The 10,648-nt window shown below is 45.3% G+C and overlaps 1 protein-coding gene across 2 annotated transcripts in view; it reads right to left on the bottom strand.

Moving 5' to 3' along the window:
• Nucleotides 1-8,410: 8,410 nt before the first annotated feature.
• LOC308318823 (uncharacterized protein) overlaps nt 8,411-10,648 on the bottom strand; it is a 9,760-nt gene continuing 7,522 nt past the window's right edge. For both annotated transcript variants that reach the window (XM_080768486.1, XM_080768487.1), the window contains exon 6: nt 8,411-9,799. In XM_080768486.1, the coding sequence (XP_080624612.1) occupies nt 9,274-9,799 (526 nt within the window). In that variant the 3' untranslated portion in view covers nt 8,411-9,273. The remainder of the gene's footprint in view (nt 9,800-10,648) is intronic.

Below are 10,648 nucleotides of genomic sequence, written 5' to 3'. Positions count from 1 at the left end.
TATTTGACAGGGACAAAGCTCATTAATCAACATGTCAGTATTCACCTCAATGGGCCAGAGTTAGCCGAAGCTAAATTTCATCTGTAGTCCCTGGGCAGGCTCTTTTTTTAAATATATATATTTTATCCCACGATTTTGTAACCCATTTTTCACCCCTGTGTCAATCATCTAATGTGATCCTGGGCTCTACACACCCTCCACCAACCTAGTCCCCATATATGTGGGACAAGGGGAGACCAACCTAGTCCCCATATATGGGGGACAAGGGGAGAGCAACGGACTTGAACTCATGCTTCCTTCATGCCTGAGTGTCCAAGTTGCTCCTTTACAACCTGACAGGGGGGAGTTTGAGTTTCCCTGGTTGGAATAACGTGTTCCACTGTTCCTTCCACGCGCTACGTTCCTTTCCCCTCCATCAGGCGCCCCGGCTGGCCAGGGGGAGGCTCTTAAAAAATGAATGATAAAAGAGAGAGACAAAGTGTGTGTGTGCCTGCAGTGCACACAACACCATGCGCTGATGCCATGTGTGCCAGATATGTGCACGCACCCAACATAATCAGATGGACATCGATAGGGCTTTAAAAGAAGTTAAGTATAGAAGGTCGGGGACCACCTGATGACCTCTCTTCCAGTTCCAGCCCAAAACCTCCTTTAGAAATGGATTATAAAATAATCGCATCTTTGATTCACAAACAGTTTGTGTTTCCGTTTTGGTGATACAAGCAGTAGGCTATTCATGAGATCACGTCATGAATCAGTTGTAATTCACAGGAGACTTTATTAAAGTTTTGTTGATGATACATTTCAGCAGAACATAGGCCCCATCTACAAAATATAAATGGTGCAAAAATATTTTTGTTTTAATTTTTAATTTATGGTTTTCCTTGCAACACTATAGTACAGTATGTACAGTACACATGTGCACTGCATGCAGGAGTATTATACATATAGCCCTGTACTTTTAATGGATATCCTTTTATCAACTGCACAAACTAAAAGTGATAATGTTTTTGATAAAAAACTTAAAAGCTCTGTGTTGTGATGGTAAACACTGCTATAGAGTGTTTGTTCACGAAGATAAATATCGTAAATTGATTAAAATATAATACGATATTCGTTAAATCACAATTTGAATCGTGATGCAAACAGCAGAGAGCGTGTGTGGAGAAAAAGGGACGAAAATACAGGATCTTTGTAAGAGAATTGATTATTTTTTTAGTTTTTTTAATAGATTTCGGGGCGCCCGCTGGCCTAGTGGTCCAGGCGCATGCCACATATGTTCGAGTCCCGCTCATGACGATCTTTATTGCTGCATGTCTCTCTCTCTCTCTCTCTCTCTCTCTCTCCCGCTTTCCTGTCCGTCTTCACTGTAACTATCAATAAAAGGCACAAAAGCAAAAAAATCATCTTTGAAAAAAGAAAGAAAAAGCAGTTACCAGCCTTCAAGGACACCAACCATATATTCACAGAATCGCCTAACTGGTTTTTGATTAAAACAATGTCTTGTCTTGTTGTGTATACAGTGTTTGATGAGGGCCCAGGTAGGGCCGGGCCTTCATTTTCAGGCCTGTTGAGAACTCTAGTTTTCTCCGGCTGATGAACTTTGGAGCGGGCCCGTCTAGAGTTTAAATGGACAGGTATCAGTCAACAGGCCCCGTCTAGAGTTTAAATGGACAGGTATCAGTCAACAGGCCCGTCTAGAGTTTAAATGGACAGGTATCAGTCAACAGGCCCCGTCTAGAGTTTAAATGGACAGGTATCAGTCAACAGGCCCGTCTAGAGTTTAAATGGACAGGTATCAGTCAACAGGCCCCGTCTAGAGTGTAAATGGACAGGTATCAGTCAACAGGCCCGTCTAGAGTTTAAATGGACCGGTATCAGTCAACAGGCCCGTCTAGAGTTTGAATGGACAGGTATCAGTCAACAGGCCCGTCTAGAGTTTAAATGGACAGGTATCAGTCAACAGGCCCGGCTAGAGTTTAAATGGACAGGTATCAGTCAACAGGCCCGTCTAGAGTTTAAATGGACAGGTATCAGTCAACAGGCCCGTCTAGAGTTTAAATGGACAGGTATCAGTCAACAGGCCCATCTAGAGTTTAAATGGACAGGTATCAGTCAACAGGCCCGTCTAGAGTTTAAATGGACAGGTATCAGTCAACAGGCCCGTCTAGAGTTTAAATGGACAGGTATCAGTCAACAGGCCCGTCTAGAGTTTAAATGGACAGGTGTCAGTCAACAGGCCCGGCTAGAGTTTAAATGGACAGGTATCAGTCAAAAGGCCCGTCTAGAGTTTGAATGGACCGGTATCAGTCAAAAGGCCCGTCTAGAGTTTGAATGGACAGGTATCAGTCACATATTTTAGTAGCTAGTCTAAACGTTGTGTTTTTCACAAATCGTCTAGTGTGTTGGTACTCACACATGGTACTGGTACTCACACATGGTGGTACTGGTACTCACACATGGTACTGGTACTCACACATGGTACTGGTACTCACACATGGTACTGGTACTCAGTACACATGCACCGTTTGTCTGCCGTCCAAAAAAAACACCCAGCGGTAGAATGTTTGCCCAACTGTTTTCACCCAACATTGGCCTAAATAAGAGGAGTTAGTCTGGACTTGAGCAGGCTGATCAGACACTCACACATACAGGTCCTTCTGAATATAATTATTAGAATATTTTTTTTAGTCGACTAAATATCATTATTTATATAATATATATTTATATCATTTTGGCGGGGATTGATGCCGTCATAAGTGATTTTACACTTGCTGAATATATAGCTGATCTACAAGCTCACGTGTTGCGGTGCGTTGTGAGCTTGTAGATCTGCTATTTTCAGCACGCAACCAAGTGTAAAATGACTTACACTGAATATCTTGTTCATTTTAGTCTAGTTTTTATTTGTGGACAAAATTGTCAATATATTTAGTAGTCTTACTAGTCAACTAGGCAGAGATCTCTGATCGCCTGGACACACACACACACACACACACACACACACACACACACACACACACACACACACACACACACACACACACACACACACACACACACACACACTTCATTTACAAGAAGTCTTACACAATTACAGAACGTAGACGAATTGTTACTTTGATCGTTTTCCCGTTCTCTCTCCTATCCACACTTTTCCTGGGCTGTGTGTGCTCCAGTTCCTGTTGATTTCATTGGTCATCTGACCAGTTTCATTGGCTTTCATTGGATCAAATCGACAGGAACTGGAGCACACACAGCCCAGGAAAAGTGTGGATAGAGGGTTATGCGCGTGACATCATCATCAAACCAGGAAGTTATGCAGGAACGCCAACTGAGTGGCAAAAAACTACTTTCTGGCCTTGACAGCCCAATGCATCCACACAGAGATCTGATTGCATTAAACAACGTTAAACAATGTTAAACTCACTTTGCATGTTGCTTTGCCACTCTGTGTGTGCGGCATACCCTCTATTGGTACCAATTAACATCAATACAGCATGGACTTGTGGACAAAGTCTTGTCCAATGACAAGAAAACATGAATTGGGTCTGAGAGGTTGAATATGCTGAAATGTTGAATAAAGAATGGACCTTGATTTGAACTGGGTTGAAAACCACTGCTTTATTCAACACAGATACAACTCAAGAGTGTTCAGAACTTTCCACTGTGGTCCTGATCCGTTGGAAACAGACCCAACGTTGAGGAATCTGGAACCTATTTTTTGTTGTCGTTTTTGTCAGTGAAAGCCGTTATGTGGACTTCACCTCTGCTATGCAATTAATACCACTGGTTCAATTTGTACACTCTCAGAGTTACAGACCTGTAAGGGTCCATTTGTTACACTCTCAGAGTTACAGACCTGTAAGGGTCCATTTGTACACTCTCAGAGTTACAGACCTGTAAGGGTCCATTTGTACACTCTCAGAGTTACAGACCTGTAAGGGTCCATTTGTTACACTCTCAGAGTTACAGACCTGTAAGGGTCCATTTGTACACTCTCAGAGTTACAGACCTGTAAGGGTCCATTTGTACACTCTCAGAGTTACAGACCTGTAAGGGTCCATTTGTTACACTCTCAGAGTTACAGACCTGTAAGGGTCCATTTGTACACTCTCAGAGTTACAGACCTGTAAGGGTCCATTTGTTACACTCTCAGAGTTACAGACCTGTAAGGGTCCATTTGTACACTCTCAGAGTTACAGACCTGTAAGGGTCCATTTGTTACACTCTCAGAGTTACAGACCTGTAAGGGTCCATTTGTTACACTCTCAGAGTTACAGACCTGTAAGGGTCCATTTGTTACACTCTCAGAGTTACAGACCTGTAAGGGTCCATTTGTACACTCTCAGAGTTACAGACCTGTAAGGGGGCGACATTTGGGACGGTGAACCCGCAATTAGCCCTTCGCTAAACCCCACCCTATAAGCGATTGTCCAACCAATGCCAATCCAAATAGTTTAGCAACTGTTGCTATGCAGGTCAAGCTTTCGCCACTTCATAGCCGTCAATGTTATGCTGCATGGCTGTGCTGTTGGAACACATACACAGCTTAACATCATGGCTGTGTTGTTGAACACACAGCTTAACGTCATGGCTGTGTTGTTGAACACACACACACAGCTTAACGTCATGGCTGTGCTGTTGGAACACATACACAGCTTAACGTCATGGCTGTGTTGTTGAACACACACACACAGCTTAACGTCATGGCTGTGTTGTTGAACACACACACACAGCTTAACGTCATGGCTGTGTTGTTGAACACACACACACACAGCTTAACGTCATGGCTGTGTTGTTGAACACACACACACACAGCTTAACGTCATGGCTGTGTTGTTGAACACACACACACAGCTTAACGTCATGGCTGTGTTGTTGAACACACACACACAGCTTAATGTCATGGCTGTGTTGTTGAACACACACACAGCTTAACGTCATGGCTGTGCTGTTGAACACACACACACAGCTTAACGTCATGGCTGTGTTGTTGAACACACACACACACAGCTTAACGTCATGGCTGTGTTGTTGAACACACACACACACAGCTTAACGTCATGGCTGTGTTGTTGAACACACACACACAGCTTAACGTCATGGCTGTGTTGTTGAACACACACACACAGCTTAACGTCATGGCTGTGTTGTTGAACACACACACACACACACAGCTTAACGTCATGGCTGTGTTGTTGAACACACACACAGCTTAACGTCATGGCTGTGTTGTTGAACACACACACAGCTTAACGTCATGGCTGTGTTGTTGAACACACACAGCTTAACGTCATGGCTGTGTTGTTGAACACACACACAGCTTAACGTCATGGCTGTGCTGTTGAACACACAGCTTAACGTCATGGCTGTGCTGCTGAACATGAAAACTCCTGTTGCGTGGTCGTTAAAAGTCGATTTCTCCCTCGTATTTCTAGTATTATTTAAATAATGTCATGCACATGTTGTCCAGTGCATTTAGCCTATACTGTGCAGGCCCGGTCGACTACATTTAGAGGACATTTTGATGCTCTTGCTAACTGAAATGATCGATTCTGTTAAATGGAGAAATCCCGTCATGTATAACATGCATCGCTACGTGCCTATTGGACAAGGACGGGTTGGGGAGGGACTTAGCGAAGGGCTATAAAATAAGGTCTGTGGCGGTATAAAACCCAGAATAAACCCACAACGGTCGGGAGAGCGTCACAATGTGTGTGCGGACCTTTTCCTTTTCTTTGTGACGAAGACTCGGCTTTGTGAGTCGAAACATGTTGGCGTTTTAACTTTACTAACCCATTCTGGGTCCGGGAACCCCTTTTGGTGTTTTAACCCATTCTGAACGGGAACCCATTATGGTGTTCGCATCATGTTATGCTTTAGCTATTGAAAAATAGCAGATCTACAAGCTCATAGCGCGCCACTCGGTGGCGCGCTACGAGCTTGTAGGTCTGCTATTTTTTAAAGAATCGAAGAACGACTGACTGACTCAGGTCAGAATGGGTTAATCAGACCAGTGTGTGTCCAGTGGAAACCTCGTATGAATCTGATCTCAGGTCAGAATGGGTTAAGCTATTGAAAAATAGCAGATCTACACAAGCCCATAGCTTTGTAGGTCTGCTATTTTTTGGAAAAACCCGTGAAAATGTGGCGCAAATCTTTATATATTCTTACATTTTAAAAACTCAAAACGTTTGCTTCTGGGGCGGTCCCTGGCTGGAACATGCTTCTGGGGCGGTCCCTGGCTGGAACATGCTTCTGGGGCGGTCCCTGGCTGGAACATGCTTCTGGGGCGGTCCCTGGCTGGAACAACATGTTTTCAGACGGGGGGTCGGCAGCCCAAATACAGATCATTCTGGGGGTCCTCGACATAGAATGTAGAAACACGGGGTTTTCAGAAAAGACATTTGTAGAGCTTTAAATGGGTTAATAAAGTACCTTGATTTTATATTCTTTTACTTTTTTTGTGTACTCAGATCGCCACCTTTTCGTCTGCATTTTAGTCCCGTTTCTGCACCTCCATGACCATGAGCACTTAGTTGATTTTCTTTCTTTACTTACTGAGTTTTCCTCGTGTCCAAGTGCTGATTGTTTTATGTTTTTTTAAAGTACTGTGGGTGTGTGTGTGTGTGTGTGTGTGTGTGTGTGTGTGTGTGTGTGGGGGGGGGGGTGTGCATATTGCTACGAGCTTTTCATATGACTGATTAATGACCTTCCCAGAACAAGGTCTTTGTAGACTCATTAATGACCTTCCCACAACAAGGTTCATGTGATTTTATACCATGCTGTAAGTCTGATGGCGTTCCTGATCAAAAGGTTGAAAGGTCAAAGTCCTCCGGTCCAATGCATTGAGTCCTGATGTCACTGGCTCATCCCCGGGTTCCTCTCCCCTGCTTCCTCTATGGAGAATAACATCTGATGTCGCTGGCTCATCCCCGGGTTCCTCTCCCCTGCTTCCTCTATGGAGAATAACATCTGATGTCGCTGGCTCATCCCCGGGTTCCTCTCCCCTGGTTCCTCTATGGAGAATAACATCTGATGTCGCTGGCTCATCCCCGGGTTCCTCTCCCCTGCTTCCTCTATGGAGAATAACATCTTAGAATATAGTCTCATATAAGCATCGTGGTCCAAAAAAATAAACTGCCTCTGCGTCGATATTGTCGTGGGGCGGGGGAGGTGTCTCTGTATCGTCCGTTTTCTTGGGCGAAAATTAACAAATCCTGGCGACATTATTATATAGTACATCAGTACGATTTCTCCCAGTCAGGCCAAAGTGAACTCTATACTCTGTGTAACCAACTATAACCTCCTAGCCTGTGTTGTTTAGTGTGTTATTAAAGAAGAACGAGCAATAATGTCCAAAATCAATGAAAGCCAAAGTGGCCGTTTTCAAGACGTTTTGGACATTATCTCTGGAACAGAAAGTGCAATCTCCTCAGTTCAAAGCGTGATGGATGCGTGACTTTGAGGACTTTTTTTTTCGAGGGAGGGAGAGGGGGTGGGGGGGCTCTAGCAACTCTCCTTGGGCCCTAGGCGGTCGCATATACAGCAGACGGGCACCTCACACACAGTCAGTTGATTCTTCATATCCAAACGAGTCAAAGCTGCCGGGGATGATCATTTTGTTTATTTTCGGAACACAGTTCTTATTTGACGATAATCGATACAACGGAAAAAGTCGGTGGTGGGATTTCAGAATGCTGGGGAAAAACGTACAGACGCCACCCAGGCAGGAGGATGTTGTGTGAATTCAATAAAACATGGCTATACGTTTAGGGATAAGGGGTAAGGCAAGATAGGGCCCTTTTAAGACTAAATCTCAGTTCGTAGCATGTTATTTACAACATGTCGTTTACAACATGTCATTTACAACATGTCATTCACAACATGTTATTTACAACATGTTATTTACAACATGTCGTTTACAACATGTTATTTACAACATGTCATTCACAACATGTTATTTCCAACATGTCGTTTACAACATGTCATTTACAACATGTTATCTACAACATGTCATTCACAACATGTTATTCACAACGTGTCATTCACAATATGTTATTCACATGCTATTTACAACATGTCGTTTACAACATGTTATTCACATGTCATTTACAACATGTTATTTAGAAACATGTCATTCACAACATGTTGTTTACAACATGTCGTTTACAACATGTCGTTTACAACATGTTATTTAGAAACATGTCATTCACAACATGTCGTTTACAACATGTCGTTTACAACATGTCGTTTACAACATGTTATTTAGAAACATGTCATTCACAACATGTCGTTTACAACATGTCGTTTACAACATGTTATTTAGAAACATGCCATTCACAACATGTCGTTTACAACATGTCATTCACAACATGTCGTTTACAACATGTCGTTTACAACAGCGTCAATAGAAAAAGAAAAAAACAAAGGAAATAAGAACCTGATTTCAAGCAAGACGTTTTGACAGCAAGTTCAACAATGCTCGACCCTGTGTGTGTGCGCACGTGCGTGTGCGTGCGTGTGTGTGCGTGTGTGTGTGTGTGTGTGCGTGTGTGACTGTGTGTGTGTGTGTGCATGCGTGCGTGCGTGCATGCGTTGAGTATAACCGGGTCCGCGTTTCACACGGAAAGTCTGAATCGTACTTTGTTGTTTGTTCCGGGACGACGGCGACATTGCGCTCGCCCGAGGACACCCGACGTACAAGCCCTCAGGAGGACACCAGACGTACAAGCCCTCAGGAGGACACCAGACGTACAAGCCCTCAGGAGGACACCAGACGTACAAGCCCTCAGGAGGACACCAGACGTACAAGCCCTCAGGAGGACACCAGACGTACAAGCCCTCAGGAGGACACCAGACGTACAAGCCCTCAGGAGGACACCAGACGTACAAGCCCTCAGGAGGACACCCGACGTACAAGCCCTCAGGAGGACACCAGACGTACAAGCCCTCAGGAGGACACCAGACGTACAAGCCCTCAGGAGGACACCAGACGTACAAGCCCTCAGGAGGACACCAGACGTACAAGCCCTCAGGAGGACACCAGACGTACAAGCCCTCAGGAGGACGACCCCCAGACGTACAAGCCCTCAGGAGGACGACGCGGCGAACACGAACACAACACCAACGTGGGCTTGTCGGTCTAGCTGTTTTTTATTGTCGTTTCATATCACGGTGGCGGTTTCTTCTGACAGTCATAGAGACCGCGGGGAGGAGGAGGCCATCATATCATCATCATGGCCTCCTTCCTCTTCCTCCTCCTCCTCCTCAGCGCCTCCTCCGTCTCCTGTGGTCCACAGTTCTGCCCCGCCGCGGCCGCTGCAGCGGTCCGTTCGCCGCGCCCGCCGCCGTGGCGTTGGCGCCCCCCCCAGGGGGGGTGGGGGTGGCGGGGGGGAGTTGAGGCGGAGGAGGAGGAGGATCATCGGGGCGGAAAGAAGAAGCGCCGCCGTCATGCGTCGTCTCGGGCTCCTCCGGGGGCGGCGAAGACGCCGTGGCGGTGGCGCCGACCGGCGGGTTGTTGGAGCGCCGGGGGAGGACGAGCTGCAGCGCCCCCTGCTGCTCCTGCTGCTGCTCCAGCGGCTGCTCGTTGTGTGGTTGTTGTAGGTCCGTGGGCTGGAGCTGCAGCGGGCTGGGAGGAGGAGCCTGTTGTTGCGGCGGTGGCGGCGGCGGCGGTGGGACGTGTTGTTGGTGCGGCGGCTGAACCCGGTGGTGTGGTTGTGGTGGCGGCGGAGCCGGAGCCGATTGTTGTTGTTGTTGTTGTTGTTGTTGCTGCGCTTCCAGAACTCCCAGAAGCCTTTGCACCATACAGGGGGGGGGGGGGGGGGGAGGAGAATAACATTAATTCATACGGTGTTGTTTTTGGCAGGAACTTTTTATTTTACTTTTAGTCATCTTCTCTCTTCTCTTCTCTGTCTCTCTTGAATAGTTTTCATTTAGTTTTAGTCAAGCCAAAACTAGTGTTTTGACTAATCAATACAAGTGGCTCTTATTTTGATGAGGCAGTTAGTTCTGCACAGGAAGTCCGTTTGACTTGTAAACGAGCTACGTTGGATGAGCCGTCAAAGTACTATAGTCGCTAAACCACGTTAGCGACTATGTTTTCAACATGAGAACGGTCACTTAAACAATGTAGGTTAACACACGCTGGAAGCCTGGGATTAAACATGGAACCTGCAGGCAGCATTAGGTGAGTAATTCATGGTATAGACTCAGTATGTGTTGGACGTTCTTGGTTGTGCTAGACATAAACGGACAGCTGCTGCGTGGGATCCTCCTGCTGCTTAACAACGACACTGTTTTGTGTCAGACTCTTCTTATCTAAACCGACCAATCATCATGGATTTTTTCCAGGGATTTTTTTTCTTCCACAAAACCTTATTTTTAACAGTCAATTTGTAACGTATAGCGTTTGTTGGACGCTACGTCCACTACTTGGGTCTAAAAATAGCTACACTACAGAAAACTCTACTTTTATTTGTAGAGCACCTTTGGAAACAATGTTACAAAGTGCTGAACAACAAGGCAAAACAATCATGTTAAAACAAGGGCATGGAACAAACAATAGAAGGTAAAACATTGAGATGCAATTAAATCAAGTAAAAGAATGTCATAAAATAAAGTGCTGACGAAAGAAATACGTTTT

The sequence above is a fragment of the Protomyctophum bolini genome, assembly GCF_963924005.1.
Source record: "Protomyctophum bolini genome assembly, chromosome: 7".
In the NCBI taxonomy this organism is placed as follows: Eukaryota; Metazoa; Chordata; class Actinopteri; order Myctophiformes; family Myctophidae; genus Protomyctophum; species Protomyctophum bolini.
This window is presented reverse-complemented; position numbering and strand designations above follow the sequence as displayed.